At 38.7% G+C, this 20,195-nt stretch overlaps 1 protein-coding gene across 2 annotated transcripts; it reads right to left on the bottom strand.

The window, feature by feature from the left end:
* Window positions 1-1,586: 1,586 nt before the first annotated feature.
* Window positions 1,587-18,826, bottom strand: LOC122642898 (ras-related protein RABA4c-like). Of its 2 annotated transcripts, XM_043836517.1 has the most exons (3): window positions 18,811-18,826; window positions 4,600-4,843; window positions 1,587-2,127 (listed from the first exon to the last, which is right to left on the bottom strand). In XM_043836517.1, the coding sequence occupies exons 2-3, from the start codon at window positions 4,827-4,829 to the stop codon at window positions 1,677-1,679; spliced, it is 681 nt and encodes a 226-aa protein (XP_043692452.1). In that variant the 5' UTR covers window positions 4,830-4,843; window positions 18,811-18,826; the 3' UTR covers window positions 1,587-1,676. The 2 variants fall into 2 exon arrangements, with proteins under 2 accessions (XP_043692452.1, XP_043692451.1); XM_043836516.1 differs by lacking the exon at window positions 18,811-18,826 and having other exon boundaries at window positions 4,600-4,903.
* Between the last annotated feature and the right edge of the window lie 1,369 nt (window positions 18,827-20,195).

The following is a 20,195-nucleotide window of genomic DNA, read 5'->3' as shown; positions in this document are numbered from 1 at the left end:
ATAGTGGTGTTGTACTACATGCACTTGGCAGATGTAAGGTGTCTATATTTTGTATTTGATCCATACTCACCATTTCAGTCATCCAAAGAAACTTAGCACTGGAACCCACAAAAGAAGGTGCAAATACTGATCCAATATTTTCATCATATTCCCCTGAAATTCTTTTCCATGAAAGCATTCCTTACTTTATTTCAATCTTGTAAACTGCTTACTTTATTTCAACCTTGTAAATATATAGTTTTATGTTCTTGCGTGGCATAATGCAATTAGCGGAGATCAGGATGTGTTCTCATGGGTGAAGATATCATAATAAGAAACATGATTATTCTCTCTCTGTCTCATCTTGAAACATTAAACTCTAGTTTCAAATTGACTTTCAGTGGTATCACATTTCTCTAGATGGATTAATTTTTTTGTGTTCAGCTGTTTTTTTTTCAGACAATCAGTGTATAGTTCACTTGCAATGGCATGCGTCAAGAACTAGAATGTTTATAAGACCGATGAACTAGAAAAATGATAATATAGTAGATTGGGATCCACTGTTAGTGCTAAAATTGCACCTAGATCTATGCTAATATCATTAATATTAATGTACGGCTAAATAAAGGTAATATAATAATGGGAAAAAAAAATTTCTTAGCAGCCCACTAAGAATAGGTATCTCATGATGGCACACTTCATTTCTGCAACGTGGAAAGTGATATGCCAATTACAATCATTAGACATTTGGGAAATGGTCTGGATAAGCCACGTGTCAACTTTCAGACTCAAATTCAATAAAATAACCTCCCCAAGTATGTTTATGTATCCTTATATTTTTCAGCTGTCCCTGTATTGGCAAGCACCCTCATGGCAGTCGCAGACTTTCTCTGTTTCCTCTTTTCTGTTTACCTTTCTCTCTATTATATTTTCACTTTCACCCCTCGTCTTGATGACCGGACAAAATGATAGAAAGTCAGGTGAGAGACTGTGATAACTATGCTACTTCCCTAAGTTGCTATCATAATGGTTGGCATCCCCGCAGATTGAATTATCTTAGACTAATCTACTCATGCTAGGTTTGGTCTTGAAAATCTAAAAAGGCAGCCAGCCCCATTTACAAGTAACATACATGTCAACATGGTTGCTTAGAGGCATCTGATAGGATACAGAATATTCCTTGACTAACATTGTCTCCTACTTCAACAAAATAACAATGGTTCTCATGGTATCAGGTTACAATACAATCTTTTACAATTGTCTCCTACTTCAACAGAATAACAATAGTTATTATGGTATCAGGTTACGATACAATCTTTTACAGAGCGCAAGCACACAGACATGCAAGAGAGAGAGAGTGCTTGTTTTCATAATTTAAGGTAATGGCCAACAAAGCAGAAGCATTCTAGATGCCAAAGCTTTAAACTGAGAATTTGACATACATCACTTGGACTTTTAGCTGTTACAGTATCACACCAAGTTACACCAATCCTTCAACTTACAAGAAAGAGAGAGCTGGAAAAAGATGACTTGACATACCAAATGGCATGACTCATTCTCTCCTAAAATATGATAAACAAGAAGAGGGAAAAAACATGGAAAATATAACAAAAAAATTCCAAAAAAAAGAAGTGTATGAAAGCTCAGGAGAGTTATGGATGATTCTCACCGTAAGTTTTGGAAAAAGAAGTGTAAACCTAATAAGAGGCACAGCACGTGAATTTCCTTTCACTGGATTCTGGCTCCTGGCCGGGCACAACAATCTTTGTTCCCTTGAGAAGTGCTGAATTCCCTCCAGATTCTGGTTCATCATTTGCAATTAGAGCCTTCTTGCTGATGATCCTGTATATCTCTGTAAGGACGGTCAGGAAAGCTGTCTCAACATTGGTAGCCTCAAGGGCTGATGTCTCCATAAAGAAGAGGTTCTCCCTCTGGGCAAACTCTTTGGCATCCTCAGTAGGGACAGCTCTAAGGGATCCAAGATCAGACTTGTTGCCAATGAGGATAATGACAATGTTCTTATCAGCATGGCCTCTAAGTTCCTCCAGCCATCTTGTCACATGATCAAATGATTGACGCTTGGTAATGTCATAAACTAGCATTGCCCCAACCGCTCCTCGGTAGTATGCACTTGTCACTGCACGGTACCTGAAACCACCACCATGGCCTGTTTAAGCAAATAAAACTAAATAAAGAATGCTACACAAAAAATCAATTTATTTGATAAGATCGAAAGAAAACAGACAACAAAGTAATAGAATATATATTTCACTGTGGGAGGATGGCAGAAACTTGAAACCACTCAGTTTGTGCATGAGTATGGTAAAACAGTAAGCATTTCATGGACATGTCTTCTAACAACTCAACAATAAAAAGGGTGCTAAACTTCTTATATTTCGGGGAATAACATTGATGCACTTGCCTTAGCCTGGCTGGACCGACATGAACCACTTTGGAAGCCCAAACCAAGGACTGGTCCTAAACTGGTTTTCTGTTTTGGCAAGGGCTGGTAGTTCATTTAGGATGCAATATTTAGTTTAGTTTATTTTATTTCATGGGTAGATTACGTAGGAGCTTCTTAGTTAGTTTCCTTTTCCTAGATATGGTTTATGTTTGGTAGTTTCCTCTTTGGGTTGTTTCTACTTTAGTTAGGTTTCTATTCCTATGCAAGACTATTTTCTATTTATTCATTGTAATCGTAGGAGAACACAGATTTGAAAATTTGGGAATGAATTGAAAGTTGAGTTTGAAGTGCCCGTGTGGCTGTGGCTTGTGCGATCTCCTTCTCCCCCCCCCCCCCTCTCCTTTCTTCTTATGTGATTTCCTCTTTCCTCCTGCAACTCTAATTCTTCCAGATTTCCCCTCTTCTCCTAACCGGCCCTCCACCAAACATATTCATAAAGTTCAAAAAAACAATGCTTGGAACAATAAACAAAAAACATTTCCAAGTATATTTTTTGTGTAAATCTATTGGAAAAGACCAAAGAAATTATATTTCTCAATCATTTTCCTACTCCTGGCAATTCCTTATTTGATTCTAAATTTTTTTTTAAAGTGGAACAACTATTGTCAATCACCCTAAGATTTAATTCTTCCCTCTCATAATTATTGGAAGAGAACAACCCTCATGGGAGTAATGAGAAGGAGAGACATTAATGAAAGGAAGAAATGAACAAAAGGAAGCCAAAGGGGTAAAATCAGTTGCAGTTTATTAGGAAGTTTGGTAGAGGGTTGGAGGGAGAAGGGTTTCTCGAAAAGAAATCTGGTGGATAAATAACCCTATAGTTGGTTATATAAAGATGATAATCCAATGGATTAATACGATAGACTAAGATTAAATAAACAACCAGTTACACATTAAAAAGAGATAAAAATAATTGCACAGGGTGATGAGGGTGCAGTTGTGGAGAGCAAGATACGAAATTGGTATTCAAGAACCCAAGGAAAAAATTAAATACAGAAAAGAAGATTACATAAGAGAAATAGAAAGAGATAAAAGAGAGAGGAGAAGTTCTATCAAGGTTGTTGGCCAGGGTTTCACATGGCTGGCACAGAGCACCATAAACTCAAACATTATTTCATTGACACTGTACCATATTTGTGGATTATATCTCTATTTGTAATTATAACTAACCACTAATATGACTGAACAGGAGAAAAAATAATTCAATTAGCCCTAGTTCTTAATGACTAAAGACTCATGGCGTTGCAAGTTTTGATAAGGCTCATCGAGTTGTACTTATGGACACCAGTATAGAGTGGATCAACAACATGATCTGTTAAGGGAAGTAGACCAACCAAAATGCAATAAAAGGTCTTTTCTTACACAGCCCCCTCTCCAAGAAGACTTAAGACTTTTCTTCGCACCAACTGCAACGTGGATGAGTTCCTTGACCATTCCCAGGCATGATTCCATGTACAAATATCTCATAAGTAACATTTCCTTTGCCAAGGACTCTATTGTGGTTATAAACATATTACAAGCCTTGATCAAGAACTGTTCCTTTCAGCTGTTACTATTCTGTGCTTCAACAATTCCAGTTGGGGTCCCACACCAGCAGATCTAAAAATTCAGAAATATTTACCTTTTCCAGGCTACACTATCAAAGGAAAAGGTATTTGGGGAGCCTCCCACTACTTGGGCTCCTCTTCTATTTGTATGTAAAATTATACTTCCAACACAGTTGAACTGCTTTTCCTATGATTGGTAATCAAGTAGAAAAAACAGAATTAAAAGTCAACTAGATTTTTAAACAAGTGTACTAACCTCAGAACACAGACCATAGTTTAGCCTACATCCCCAACTGCAGCAAAAGCGAAGGTTGGTTTTATCATACAACCATAAGCAATCGAGATTAGTTTCCTTCACTAAATTAATTCATTCAAAAAATTCCAGGGTGTGAGGGCGTTGTATTTATAACCGGCTCTACTCTGTAACTTTTACGTCCTTGAACAAGGTCATGATCATCAAATTTTTCATGATTACACAAACAAGGACATATCAAAAACGAAATTTTAAACTTATAATACGAAAAGCAGGAATTCAGTGTATATCGCAGCTGTTCAACCGATTCCATACCCCTAAATAAAAGAAGATAAATAGATGAAAAAAAGGCGCACCTTTCCTGTCCAGCAGTATCCCATATCTGTGCCTTGACAGTTTTGTGATCAATAACAAGCGTTCTCGTCTGGAATTCAACACCAATCGTCGCTTTTGAATCCAAACTAAATTCGTTCCTAGAAAACCGAGCAAGAAGCTGGGATTTTCCGACTGCCGAATCTCCAATCAAGACTACTTTGAACACGTAATCAATCTTCTGATTGAAATCTCCTCCATACAAATTCGACATCTCTCCCTATCTATCTCAAATCAAATCAACCCCCTCAACCTAGTCTTTAAATTCAAACAAAATGAGAGAATAAAAAAAAAGGACCAAAATCTTTGATAAATTAAACTAGAGAGGGATCGAGCGGGGAGACCGAACGTGATCTAAAGCTCCAATTGCTTTGGACAGAAGAGATTGAGAGAGGTAAAGAATTGTCATGAGGTTGTTTCAGTCAGATAGAAAGAGAGTGAAAGATAGAAGGCTTTCAGTGAAGAGATGGAAAGTACAGAGAAAGAGAGAAGAAACAGAGGGTTTTTCACATGGTTTAGTATTGTTAGAAGTTGGGACATGGAGGAACAGCTTGACCTGCTTTCCTTTCCCAGAGAGAGAAAGAATGAGAGAGTGGGAGCCGCGTCAGAGGAGACCAACGGCCTGTAGCCCTTAACTGTTTCTCACGCGCGCTTTACTTCTCTACAAAGAAATCCTATGGTGTTTTTGGGTATACCGTAATTTAGAGAGTGAACGGTTCAGATGACGGACATAGAGATCAGAATATCTAATATTTTTCCATGAGACCAACAACTGCTTAGCTCAGTTGGTGGGTGCACTTCATGCCCATGTTCACTAAGAGGTCTTGAGTTCGAGACTCTTGGCTGGTATCTTATCCCTCTCCGGTTCGATCCCCCCATTCTATCAAATATATATGTAAAGCTCCCAATTACCAAAAAAAATATTTTTCCGCAAGGCTTAGATGGATATATAGATCACCACATGATTAGACTCTTCAACTTTGTACTCTATTGTGGTTGAATCTCTAATATTGCGACAATCATTCATGATATTGTGTTGGGGTTGGATATGTCTTGTATCATGCGAGTTTACATAAGCGGTGAAAAGCAACAGCACAGAATGTAATCATCTTCGAATTCAATCTTCTACACTATTGGGTCGGTATTGTAATTGGGACGGGTTTTGGGTTCATTACATGTACGGGGGTAGAATTATAATTATATGGGGATTAGAGTTTTGGGCTTCTTTATATGTATTGTCTCTGTGTGAAAACTTTGGTCACAAGCAAATGGAAGCATTTTGTGAGGTGGAGAGTGGTGTAGAGGGATCTTTATCTGCTCATTTCTTGGGCAGGTTCATTTTCCCCAAGTTTCTCTAATAGAGGTGCCAAAAATGACCACCCTACCCCTACCTAAACACACTGCCCGGGTGCGGTCCACTCCCCTCTATTAGAGGAACTTGGGGAAATGGAGCAAGCAGGAACAATGATGTTATGGATTATCCAAACCAAATCGATCGAACTCATTAACAGCACGATATTTAAAAATCGAATTAACCCTAAACCGTATTGGACCAAAGCCAAAACGATAAAAAACTGAAAATTCTTAACAGTTTGGTTTGATTCACTCATTTTTGGACCAAAATCGAATCAACCCGATCAAAACCGAGCTGAACCGACCATTTGACACCCCCTACTCGGGAGACCAACTCTTTCCATCTCTACCCCCAACAGCTAACAAAATCTTCTTCGAAGTTTGAGGAACAAGATTTTAATAGGGTGAATTAGAACAACTATAATAATAATAAGGGTTAAATACGTATATCCCTAAAATAGACCCAATATTCCTCATGCACCCCTAAGGTTATGACAAGTCCACACCCACCCCTTCAAAACTCCAGGTACAACTCCCTACTTTTCAACCTAAAGTCATTTAAGTCCATGTCATCGTTAATAGGCGTTAAATGCTAAAAACTTTTTTTTGATTGGCCAAACTACCCTTTCTTCAAACCACTCCTAAAATTTAAAAAGACCTTATTGCCCTGACCTATTTGTTCATAATTTGAAAAGACCTTTTGCTCTCCCCTATATCTTATTGGATTTGGCTCTTGTCCTGTAGTGGCGGGAGCTGGAGTGTCCAGCCCATGGAAACCACCTAAAAACAGGGGGTGGGGTGGTACCTGGGACCCACCTATGACATGACCACCCCACCCCTGTTTTTACTGTCGTTTAGCTGGGCTGACCACTCCAGCTCCGGCCACTGCAGGACAGGAGCCAAATCCATTTCTTCTCTGCTTCTCCTTCTCTGCTCCTCAAAATAATGCTAGCAACATTAAAATGCATTACTGCCAACTAGCAAAGCCAAGATGAATTCAAAAAATTTCCAAGTGATTCATGTGCACATGTACAGGGAAAGAAACCAGTAAAAGAACCACCGTCCAAACCATCCACCTAAACCCTTTAATCCATTCATGTGCTACTTGTCCAGCTCCTAAAGGACCCCTCCATCTTCTTTGATTTTCTTGTCTATCCACATTTCTACCAACATCCCGGCACCAACTCCAGCAACACAGATTGCTCCTCCATAGACGGCAATGACAGAGGGTATGGATCTTCGGGGAAAGAAATAGTAGTTTGGGACTTGCCTTATTTTCTTGGGGAGCCGTTTCTTCACAACTGGTCCACCGCTAGATCCATCAATTGAACCACCACCCACAGTTTTCCAATCCACACCCTTTAGTAAGAACACTGATTAAGGTTAATTTCGTGTTTCTCCAGCGAAGGCACCGCGAATTTCTACACGAGACCCTTCGGATCTCCCACACTGGTCGAGGAATCCAAATTCCTACCGCCAATGACACCGATTACCGCCACTCAGCACAGAACAAACCAGAGGAAATGATGAAACCACTTAACCCCATATCGATAGAGCAACCCAAAGGGCCAAGTTTCAGCGTAGAAGATGGACACATGGTGAAACGGGCCAACTGGGAAAGCCCCAACTGTTGAGTTCGATCTCCACCATTACTGAACTTTTTGGCACGAGATTTTGGTCGAGAGTAGGGTTTTCATGTGTGAATTGGTTTTGTCAAAGTAACGGTAGTTCTTCCGCCCTTGCTGTTTGTGGGTTCGGTGGTGGCGGCGGTGTTGGAGGTGGGTTTGGTGGTGGAGCTGGTGGACGAGCTGGGAAAGGAATTGTAAGTTGCAGGTTCTTGGTGTCGTCGTCTCCGACGAGTTGGAGGTCGTCGATCGGGAAAGGAAAAGGGAAAGGGAAAAAGGGCGATTTGGGTATTTTACTTATTTTAACTTATGTCGTTTTTATGTTTTAACTTAAAGCCATTTTGGTAATTTAACCCTCGAAAGAGTATAATTGTACATTACCTTATTCACGTTAGCATTTTACACTAGAAATTAACGGCGTTAATTTAAATGACTTTAGGTTGAAAAGTAAAGCTAAAAGCGTGTATGTAAAATTTTCAGGGGGTTGCATGCAGAATTATCAGAACCTTAGGGGCATGAGGAATATTGGGTGTATTTTAAGGGTATGTGTATTTAACCTTAAAATTAATTGTTTGATGAATAAAATTGCCATAAATGGGACTCAATGTGAAATGAAAAAACACATGATTGGTGTGTTATAGAGTAGGCCTAGGGCTGCAACAGGGTCGGGTTGGGTCGGGCTTTTTGAAACCCTAGCCCAACCCTAATTCCCCTTATCTAGGCCCAAACCTGCCTTGACCTTGACTCAGGGTTTTAAAACCCTGACCCTGACGGGCCAAGCCCAACCCAAGCCCCGCTTTGATTGGCCGATTGGGCAGAGCCAGGCCGGGTTGGCCCTGACCCTGAATTATGATGCTTCTTTTTTCTCCTTTGTTGAATGAAAAAAGAGAAAAGGGTTTAAGAAATTAAGAATGCTCTATCCGAAGCTGATTCCATGAAAATAAAATGGAACTTCTCTTGGAGAAATCATGTGAATGGTTTGGAGTCTTGTAATTAGAACAACTTTAAATGAGAGAGAACCAGACCAGAGAAAGCATCCCAGCCTGTCCTCTTTTCAGATTTTGAAGGGTGAACCTTTCAAGTGACTAGGAGGTGTGAAGTATCTAGCATCGGTCGGTCGGTTACTAGTATTTCATCAGGCTAAAATTAATCTGACTAACCTGATTGTAAACAAGCAATCTCAAAACCAAAGCACATTAAACATTCAATAAAAATATCACAAGGAACAACAAGAAATGCCAATCCAGTTGCAAGGGTTGGAATGAGAAGCTCTACAATTGTTGATAAAGACAGTAAGAGAAAGCAGACAACAAAGAAGAAAACGAAATGTTCTTCGACATCTCCCTGGCCGGTGCCAATGTTCTATTTTTCTCTCTCTACAATGCTTCTAAAATTCTAAAGTCACGAATAATACGCCAGATTTCCAACAATATGCAGCCTGGAAAGTGGAAACAAAGAAAACAAGTCAAATACATTAATTACAACTGAAAAAATAGATAAGAATGTGAAAGGAATGGCGAGAAAGACTTACCAGTTAAATTAGAGAGGGTTGCAGAAATTGCAGTAGCTGCGAGCAACAACTCCGTCAAGTCGTCAATGTCAAGGGTTCGATTGAGAAGGTGTGGAGGTGTAGAGACGATGCCAACAGGGAAAATGAGAATATAAAAGGGGTTGGTGCATTTTTAGGATTAGATTGGAATATTGTTGGGGTTTAGCGACTAGGGTTTGGGTATTTTAGGAACAATGCATGTAATTTAAGGGCAATTGAGTAAATAGGTTGAAGACAAGCTGTAAGCGGGAGTAGTATTTTATCCTATAATGGGTAATTTAAAATTCAAATGCGAATTGAGGCCATAATGGGGGTAATTTAAAATTCAAAAGCTATCTAAAGGGTTTGTGAGTTGTGAATTTTATTTCGCTTTTTTTTTTTTTTTTAAATAATATTAAAAACTGAGTGAATGTATTTGTTGGTGAAAAATCCAATACCTACACACAAGGGCACATCACACGTGGTGGAGGTAACGCGGACGTGCCAGAGCCTGTGACGCAGGTCCAAACGGAACTGGAAACGACCTGTCCAGGCTTCCAACCAAGACGAAACAACCTGTTCCAACTTTTGACCAGGACGTAACGCCCTGCTCCATCTCCCAGCCAGGACGAAACGACCTGTTCTAACTTCCAGTCAAGCCGAAACAGCTTGTTCTAACTGGCAAAACGACCTATTCTAAGAGGCCAGAAACCGCCTATTCTGACTTCTAACCAGGACGAAAAGGGGATCTTTTCGTGCCTGAGTAGCTCTAAGGTCTTATGGGTGAAAGAAAATTGCGATGGACGAAGCAAAGGAAGAAGATTGAAAATCAAAGTTGCTTACTTGCAGTCTGTATCTGATTGGAGTCAGTACAACTTGTGAAATCCGACAATGATGAGGTTTACAACTTGGTATTTACACTACAACTATTCTATGACCAAATCGCATAATATCCCAAAAAACGGATTTGATGAAGCTTCCACAACTCTGTCAGCCATGGATTGATGGAGCTTGCAATTTGATGTTAATGGTTGTCTTCTGAAACACGGGCCAAAAGACAAGATTGCTTGAGTTATTCGCCAAGCATCTTCCAAAAACGGATTTGATGAAGCTTCACAATTCTGCTAGCCACGGACTGATGAAGTTTGCAACTTGATGATGATGGTTGCCTTCTGAAACACGGGTCAAAAGATAAGATTGCTGGAGTTATTTTCCAAGCAAGACCTACTTGAATGCCCCTTGAAACACGAGCCAATGAGACATCGGTGGCTGAAAGCCAACTCCAACGAAAATTACAAGACAAGATAAGAGATCTACATCTTGAAAGATAAAAAATGAATAAAGATAATAGAGTGTTGTGTAGTTGATTGTGTCATTCTTCGTATTATCTTCTTTTATAATAGCTCCCTTGGCGGTTGTGGTAGTTCCAACTACTCCTATGATGTGTCCAAGTGGCTGACCACCATCTCTTGTACCACCTTCCCACTTTGTCATTCAAAAAAGAGAACCTCTTTGATGGCAACGTGCAATGCACGGCCTTAAGGCATCCATAACCGAAATAATTTTTATAAGTAAAAATGGGGTGTAACAGTGCCCCTCACAATCCCATTTGAACGAGGCCACACGAGTTCGAATGGAATTGTGGATATGCCTTTATATTCTCAAATTCGACCTACTGACCGAAATACGATGCCGCTGTCACTACTCGCTCGATCACCTTTTTTTTTTTTTTTTTTGGTTTGAGACCGATTAAACATCACCATTCATTCACATACTATCACTACCATCCCAGTTATTAATCCAAGTATAAACCGAGAAACCGATCCTACCCTGTAGACGTTTCACATTTAACCGGCCATGTTCGGCTAGAGAGACCAAGGCCGTGCCAATTTTATAGACCGAAATAGAATTCGTTCGGTCTATATTCTCCTATGTGGGCGTGCCAATTGGTAATGCCTAATATTGGTTCAGCCTGACCAAGCAAGGGGCGTGATTTAACAAAACTAAATCACCACGACACCATAAGCATTCCTTCAATTCTAAGTCCCCAAGAAAAGGCATGACTCGGTCTAGTTTCGTTGGCCCACAGAGCCTTATTTTGTTATCAATAGATAATAGGGAAAATTACTTGGACACCCCCTGTACTATGGCCTAATTATTTAATTTCTCCAACGTTTGAAACAATTACTTGAACACCCCTTGTAGTTTACCATTTCTTTCAAGTAGGTCAAATCCGTTAGTTTACTCAGTTAAATTTTTGGTAATGCCTAAACTACCCTTAAAGGGTAGTGAAGTGACCCTTTTACCCTCTTCTTCTTCTCCTCCTTACAACCCACCGATTTCATATTCAAACCCTAAAAGATTTAAGAAAATTTTTTTTTCTTAACCAAATTTCAAATCAAAATAACCCAAAACCCTTATTCAATTTGAGATTCAAACCCTAAAATAATCCAAAACCCTTAATCGACTTCAAATTCAAACCCTAATAAATCTCTTTCATGGTTGATTCAGGTACAAAAAAAAAAAAAGCTGAGATGCCGCTACCTTTGTTGCCTAGAAAACAATCAACAAACTTTGGACATCTTCTTCTTCCTTTATTTTTTATTGTTAAGGGCTGAAAAAAATATTTAAACAACACATTGATTGCCGGTTCTTGAAGCAGCAGCCATGGCTGCCCTTTTTTTTTTTTTTAATATGTGCATACATATATTTTCTGTTTTCTGTTGGATATTCGAAGACCCGAATCTCAGCCATCATACATCCAATAGGACTGAGATTTGGAGGGTTGTTCCTGCCCCACTCAAGAAGCACTCAGACCTGCCTTTGAAGGCCTGTTGAACACAGATCTATTTGATCTGGAATTTTCTCTTGGGATTCATATCGGCTCACTGGTTTTAGGATTTTCTCTGCTGCAATCTCAAGGTGCAACTTCTCTGCAAGTATTCTTTTGATCAGGCCCATATTCGAAGGGTTTATTCTTTCTCTAGAGAGCTCCACTCGATCCAGGTTAAAGTTCTATTTGGCTGGCTGGTTTAAGCCCTAGTTTAAACCTTCTAATTCTGATTCTCTTCCTATTTTGGTGGACTGTTAATCGATATCTCTCTGCTGGTTCTTTGGATTTGCTATTTTGCGTGATCTTTTGGGGTTTGGCGAAGAGAGTGAGAGAAAGATTCTGTCGTCGTCATAACGAAAATAATGGTTTGGGTTTTTTTTTAATGGCCGACGGTAGGATATTCTGGGTTGCTTGTAATAAGAAGAAGAAGGGTAATTTAGTAATTTAATCACTATTTTCTTTTTTTAATGGCTGGCGGTAGGATATTCTGGGTTGTTTGCAATAAGAAGAAGAAGGGTTATTTGGTAATTTATTCATTCTTTTCTTGTGAATAGGTGATAAGGATAAAATGGACATTTTCAATTAAAAACTAACAGTAGACTAACACCGTCAGGTTTCGGGGGCTGTCAAGTAATTGTTTCAAACGTTGGTAATCGTAAGTAATTAGGCCATAGTACAGGGGGTGTCCAAGTAATTTTCTCTATATATAATAACAAATGAGGTCACCCGACTTGAATTGATAGTCATTATAATCGAAATATTCATGGACGATTTCAAAAAAGGGACCCTCTTTGATGGTGATATCCATAATTGAAATAATTTTTATAAGTAGAAATGGGGTGTAACAGTATTATATGTTCTTGTTTTTTTTTGGTACGAAGCGTATTAAACGTTCACTGTGAAATTGGCAAAGAAATAAAACCAAACAACATCCCAATTATCAAATATAAATCACTCTATAAAATTGAAATAGAAATCATACCAAATCATCTCTTAGGCTATATTTGGTATTATTTCTATTTCAATTTTGGATTGATTTCATGAAATAGTCAACAAATAGATTTTTGGTCAAGAAAGTGAAATTGTATTTCATTGAAAATAGGTGTAAAAATCAAACCAAACAATTTCCAAGATAAAAATCACCCCTTGAAATTGAAATAGAAATCATACCAAATCAGGCCTAAGTATGGAAAACGTCTCTTCGGAGACATCGGATAAAATAGTTCACATGCACCGAGCAACATAGTAACACACTCAACACTAACATATTCACACAGAGAGAGAGAGAGAGAGAGAGAGAGAGAGAGAGTGTGTGTGTGTGTGTACAAAAACCATTTATGTTTTTTGTTGTTCGCTTAGGTATAGTTCAGAAGTTAGTGTATTAAAAATAGTGTACCTAGTGCATGAGGCTCCCGTTATTGCAAGGTATGGAGAGAGTTATAATGTACGCAGCCTTACCTGTGACCACTTGGTCACAAATGGAGCAACCTTACCGTTACACCAAGCCTCGCATCTCAAACCCATGAGGCTGTGACCACTCCGGAAGTTTGTGTGTACTATAAGATAAAATATGATATAATTCTATTATAACACAGACCGGATCAAGAGAATTTGAATCACAAATTCTTGGTTTATGGCTTGTTCTTTCTACTCGCTCAAAGGCTCGTTCTCGTCAGACAAAGAAAGGTGTTTTGTATGGTCACTCCTCCATGACACTAGAGTTGGATTAGTCATTACACTTTTGAGTGGATCAAACTATGAGATAAAAAAAACCAAAATCTCTCTTTTGGGCAATATTGGCAAAGGTTCATTCTCGTCAGACAAAGAAAGGTGTCTTGCGATCGATCCTCCATGACGTTAGAGTTGGATTACTCATTACACTTTTGAGTGGCTCAAACTATGAGATAAAATAGTGACAATCTCTCTTTTGGGTAATATTGGCAAAATGATGATGTTTTTAAGACGTTTCCGCATGACCCAAACTTGGGCTGATCTATGTTTTTTTGGTAACACGTTATAAGTGTTAATCAAAGACGTGAAACATAGATGGATAAAATGGGCATAGTCATCAAGGCATCGCCATGGCCAAGGCGGTTTTATAGAATCATTATCCTCTACGGTTTGCTGACCGATGCGGTTCCCTAGTTCCTCTCACAAGAGGGGATGTGGGACCCACTTGAGGTAGCTGACCAACACTTTGCCTCGGGTGGGATCCACTCCCCTCTTGTGAGAGGAACTAGGAAACTGCACCGGTCAGCAAACCATAGAGGAAAAAAATTCCGGTTTTACAAGAGCAAGGCAAGTGGGCGTCTTATGCTCCTTTTTTTTTCTGTATTTTTATTTTTTTTATGTTGTTTAAGTTATTTTAATTGCCATAATTTTATTGCTTTTATGGTTTTGGTTCCATGCTCTGACAAGCATGGAATCATGTCTTAAAAAATAGGAAAAACAAAACCTAAATCGATCTCACCTGTCTCATCGTCTCACTCTCACCCATAACCTTTTTTTATTTTTGGTAAAAACTCTCACCCATAACCCATTTGACCGAAAAGAGAAGAAAAAAAAGAGATTCTGCGAAAGAGATAGAAGCAGCGGCGACTCACGAGTCACGACTGTCGCGACCTCACTTCCCTCTCAGTCCCAGAAGGTTCCACCGGCGTCCGGCGACTCCGGCGAGGCCGCGACAACTCCAGCCTTGTACCTTGTAAGTATTGTGTTTTTTTTTTTTTTTTTTTTTTCCGTTCTTCCTTCTAAACCTAAACCCCTTCTAACTTCTCCACTCTCCATCGACGTCTCCATCTCCAGCGGTCCAGCCTCAACCTCCACCGGCGTCCGGCGAGGCGGCGACATCTCCAGCCTTGTAAGTATTGTCTGTTTTTTTCTTCTTTTTTTCCTTCTAAATCTAAACCCCTTCTAGCCGCTCCACTCTCCACTCTCCACTCTCCACTCTCCACTAGTGTCTCCAGCCTTGTATGTTCTTTTGTTTGTTTCTATAGAAGACTGGGGAGTAACAAACAGTTCTTTTGTCTTCAGTCAATCTTGTCTTTCTTTATTTATTTATTTATTTATTTATTTATTTTTTATAGAATTAAATGATTTCTTTATTGGATTAATTCAATTCTTTATTAGATTAAAATGAAGTAATCACAACTTGTAAATATTTCATATTTATGAATGGTTTTGAACTTTTGATTGGGCCGCCCTCTTGATTACATTTGGATGGACTTTGGAGAGGTCTTTTCTTTTCATTTTTAATTTTTGTATTTACTGACTCTATATCATTATATATAATCAAGGTCAAGAGAAAGAGGCAAAATCAGGGTTAAAATTAGGATCGGACTGAGTCCGAGGTCTCAATCCCGACCTGTCCGACCCTGACTCAGGGTCATGAATTTCTGGCTCTAACCTGTCCTCGGCCGTGTTCGAACTCAGGGCGGGTTCGGGCCGATATGGCCAAACTTGCATCCCTTAGTAGGCCAATTGAAACTAAGCACACGGATCGTGTGCTTTTGGGCGGGGTGGTTGAGTTTGATTTCCATCCATTTGTTGAATTGGTTAGAAGGGCGGGGGTTTTAGGTTTTAAGTTTTAACCAAGCCATGTGAAAACCTCATCTTGGGCATCATCTCCTTCCTCTCTTCTTTACCCCTCCAACCATACCATTAATCACTTTCATTTTCGGCAAATTTTAGGTTTACTCCCTTTATTTTTTTAATTTTATTTCATTTGCTAATAATATAACTTTCCCATTTTGATTGTTGATTGAGTTGTTTTGTATAGGTTATGGCAGACGAACGTAAGCAAATACTAGAGGCTTTGGAGGTACTTCGTCAGGATTTCGTTGCCTCTAATACGATTATGCATGAGGGCATGAACAACATTACAGACGTTCTGGATGAGATTTTTGTGCAGATGGATTCCATTGAATTTAATAGGTATGCAAGAACTCATAATTCCCAGGCTAACCCGGAGACAACTATTGAATGGCTGAGAAACAAAAATGGAGACCTTCCACCAGATGCTCCTCTCACGAAGAATGATGTGATGTTCAACATCAAAGGACCCAAAATCAATTCACTTATGGCATTCTACAATTTAAGGGTTCAGGGAAAGGTTGAAGATAGGCATTGTGTACTTGCACAGTTCTTAGGCTTACAATTTGAAGCTTAAAATTGTTTTCTAATTTCTATGTTTAAGACTTCAATTTGGCACATTACATTTGATTCTATGACAATTTGTATTTTCTGAAACGTTTATACCATACATATTGCTGATCCTTTCTATTTTCTGAAACATTTATTTGGGTCTGAAATTTTTGCAATTTATGATTTGTAAAATCCATTATCATAAGTCTAGCTCATTGGGTAAAAGAGAATTGTTTCTTTTATGGCTTGATTTACTTGTATGTGTGCCTCAATGTGAGCATCTGTGGATTTTTCCAAATGTCCTATTTGATGGAATTAGGTGCCTGCTATTTACTTGATCTATCCTTCCTGATGAAAATTTGATTGATGAGAATTTGTCAAATTGGACATTCATAAGTATAGTAAGAAAAAACATTGACTATAGCTCGGTGATTGATCTTTTTGGTTTTGAAATTTATACATAGACAGTGGAACTTAGATTTTTGTTGTTCCTCATGATTTGATATGTTGCTGAATTTTGAACTGTGCTCCAAAACTCTATTGGGCTGATACTTGATATGTGAGCAAGGACCTATGGGTCTACCTGTCCACATAAAAATTTTTTTTTTTTTTTTGGGGGGAGGGGGGGCGGAACAGATACTGAAGTTCATGGCTGCTAGCATTGCTTTGAGAATCAAGATGATGGGAAGGGGGAAATTAGAGAAAGGAAAGGAAACCAAATGCAAGTAATAATGTCTGATCATGCAGTGGCTTGAGTAGTTGCTTTGCTGCTTTAATGTGCTTGTGCAGACTATTGTGTTGCTTGCTAATGTTCATCAAATGAGTGATCTCCCTTTGAAGACCAATTATCTGTTTTTTCTCGGCTCATCTGCTCTCTAAGACTGTTGCGTTGCTTGCTAATGTTCACCAAAAGAGTGGTCTTCTTTTTGCTATACAAATGAGTGGTTTTCCGTTTTGAAAAGCAATTATCTGTTTTATATCAGCTATTCTGCCCTCTAAGAGTGTTGCGTTGCTTGCTAGTGTTCATCAAATGAGTGATCTTCCCGTTTGGAAGACCAATTATCTGTTTTATGTCAGCTCTTCTACTCTCTAGGAATGTTAGTGGTAATAATCATGATCTTCCCAATTTTTGTGATATTCCCATGGTTTCAAAAAATGGGATTCAAACTGGCTTAGTAGAGATTGAATCCTATTTCTTTTGATTTTGTACAACAAAAACTGGATTGATCAAAGTAGGAAAATTTCATTTTCTGGTACTTTCTTTTACCATCAAAACAAAAACCTTATCTCATGGTTCTAATTTTGTGATATTCCCATGGTTTCAAAAAATCGGATTCATACTGGCAATTGCTGTTGCATTTCTATGGTCTTATTACATTATCACCATGGAAACTGATACCATGTTCTTACCGATATATTTTGTTTGAGGAAGAATATTTGCGAATTCTAAGGACTTATAATTATTCAATGGAAGAAGCTGGAAGCAAAAAATACTGGTTTCAATATTGGCGTTAAGACTTGCAATTTAAAGACTCAAAAAGCAAAATGAGTCCCACAACAGTCGGGAAATATTGTAATTTCCTGTCAGATTGTTCATACTTCATAGTCATATTTCATTAGTTTATTTAAAAAAGAATCTTAATTTGAGTGGTGTAGTTTATGCCTTACCACCAAAGCAAAAGTGTTGAGAACTCACTTGCTTGGTATTTCAAACATGTTAGATGTGAAGGGTTCTATACTCCTTTTTGGCCAATTCTGACTGATTTGAATCTGAATTTATGGACACCAATTTGATGCCTGTTTCTGAGTTTTTAAACATTGGTTGTACTCTGTAACTTGGAGGAACAAACTGCTAATTAGATAGAGGTTTATTGGTATTCCCCAACCCTTGTTTTTGTGAGGCATCTCTCTTGCACTAGTTTCCACTGAAGTTACAAATTTTCTGACCCTGGTTGCTAGGTTTTGGTACTTGGTCAAGCGTACAAAATAAAAACTCAACCCATGCTGTCCAAGTCTTAAAGCTTATTTTGGTTGCAAATATCTAATTCCCAGTTATGGCTTTTAAGTTGGTTACTTGAATTGTGAAGTAGTGTTGGTAACTAGAATTGTTAAGGTGTGTTAAACTGACTTGTAAATGTAGCTATCTGTCATAGGACTCAGGCTTCTTTGGCAATGTTTGTGAGACGCTAATGTTTAATTTTCCTGCCTTTCCCTTTGTGGACAGACCCTTCCTTATTTGCTTTAGAAGGTTTAACAATTTAAGGCTAGTAAAACAACAGATCTTACTCGGTTGCAGCTAAATGGCTACAGATGATTGTTAGGGCAGGTATACATGTGGCAACAGTCTTCCCCAACCCTAGTGATTGTTTGAGAGGGGGGTTGGGGGGTTGGGTTTCTACAACAACATCCAAGCCTTGTCCTAACTTAATGGGATCGGCTACATGGAACCTATAAGAGATAATAGAAAGATAAAAAGTATATTATAGCTATTAATAGTGGTTTTGCTGCGAATTCTACAGAAATGATAGTCCAAGTCCAAGTCCAAGCTCATGATCCAATCCTAAGGTGTAACTTTGAATCTTGGGATCGGAAAACCTATACATAGGTCATGGGGATAGGGTTACAAAAATATTTTTCTAACATTAGTTGGAGTGTTTTTTCACTCAATCTCACTATGTAAAATATTATTCATTTATTTTGGGGTAAATTTTACCTCTCTCTATCTCTCACCCCCCATGGGTGGTTGGGAAGAACCACCATGCCCTTTCCATCCCACCCCGCCCATTGGTCAAGGCTGCCCGCTTACCTGAAGCGCAAGGCTGCCTGCTTACTTGAAGCGGGTGGCATCCTTTGTCTAATGTCAAAATTGGGAAATAGTAAGAATCACTAGGTTTTCTTTGTATCAGACTACCAAATTGAATAGTGATACTCAGGATTTGTTGTAGAAGATGTTTATAGGAACTCCAAGTACGTTCTGTATTAGATCAATTAAAATTGAGGGTTATGTACTTATGTTATCACTCCACCCCAGTGCAACCAAACAAGATAGAACCCAGCCCAAACGCATACATTTTAAAACCTGGGCTGGCTCGGATATAAAAGCCCAAGAAGCATTTTAGCCCAAGTCAATACAAATATAAAAGCCCATCAATTTGCAGCCCATATTAAAATTAGAGATAGATGGGTATTCTAATCAGCAATGACAGGTTGCTAAGTCAGGGAAGAACGTACCAGGGGGAACACTGGATCTGTTTGTCTCACGTTACCATTAATGAAGATGATGCAAACTGAGCCCAAGTTCAGTGTATGTTGTTCAATGCCCATCAAATCAGTTTGTTTATTTGTATTTTTGTGCTCTAAGGCTAAGGCTAAGGCTAGTGGTATCTTTTTCCTGTTCAAACCGGTCGAATCAACTGAAAGTGATCGAGATTCAAACCCTTATCGGTTTGGTTTTGTTTTGGTTTTTTATGAAACCGGTAGAAACCAAAACCAAAAGGAACCGACCAAAAAACTGAAAAAAATTTGATTAAAAAATCATTTCCATTATGTTTATATGAAAAATCAAAACCAAACCAATAACTTCCCGATAACGGAGCGAGCCATTAAGCCAATCTGATAAAAAAACAAAACAAATTTAAACTGATCGAAATGAACTTTGGTTTCACGATTTTGTTTCGGTTTGATACAATACCAACTTGAAAATTTATTCAACTCAACTAAACCGGATTGAACCGATCGATTGACACTTTTAGATTAGACTATAAATTATAAAAAATCTAGATAATGTGTGAGACGATAGGTTTTAGCAATTGGTAACAGAGCAGAAACAATCATATCGACAGATTCATATCCATATCAGCTATTATTGACACTGATACCTGATCGATACGCTATCAGTGCCGATACCATGTGACATAGAAACGTCTCACTCACTGAGTTGAGCTTATGGGAATGAACCTCTCACAGACTCACACAGTCACACTCTCGTCTGTCCACCACAGAATCACATTCTCTCTCTCTCTCTCTCTCCTTTGTCACTGAATGGGCCCCATCATGGCTTCTATCCCTCTCAGGGTGACGAATGAAAGCAGTTTTAGC

This window comes from Telopea speciosissima, chromosome 10, assembly GCF_018873765.1.
Source record: "Telopea speciosissima isolate NSW1024214 ecotype Mountain lineage chromosome 10, Tspe_v1, whole genome shotgun sequence".
Lineage (NCBI taxonomy): Eukaryota > Viridiplantae > Streptophyta > Magnoliopsida > Proteales > Proteaceae > Telopea > Telopea speciosissima.
The sequence above is the reverse complement of the archived record's forward strand: the minus strand, read 5'-3'. Positions and strand labels throughout refer to the sequence as shown.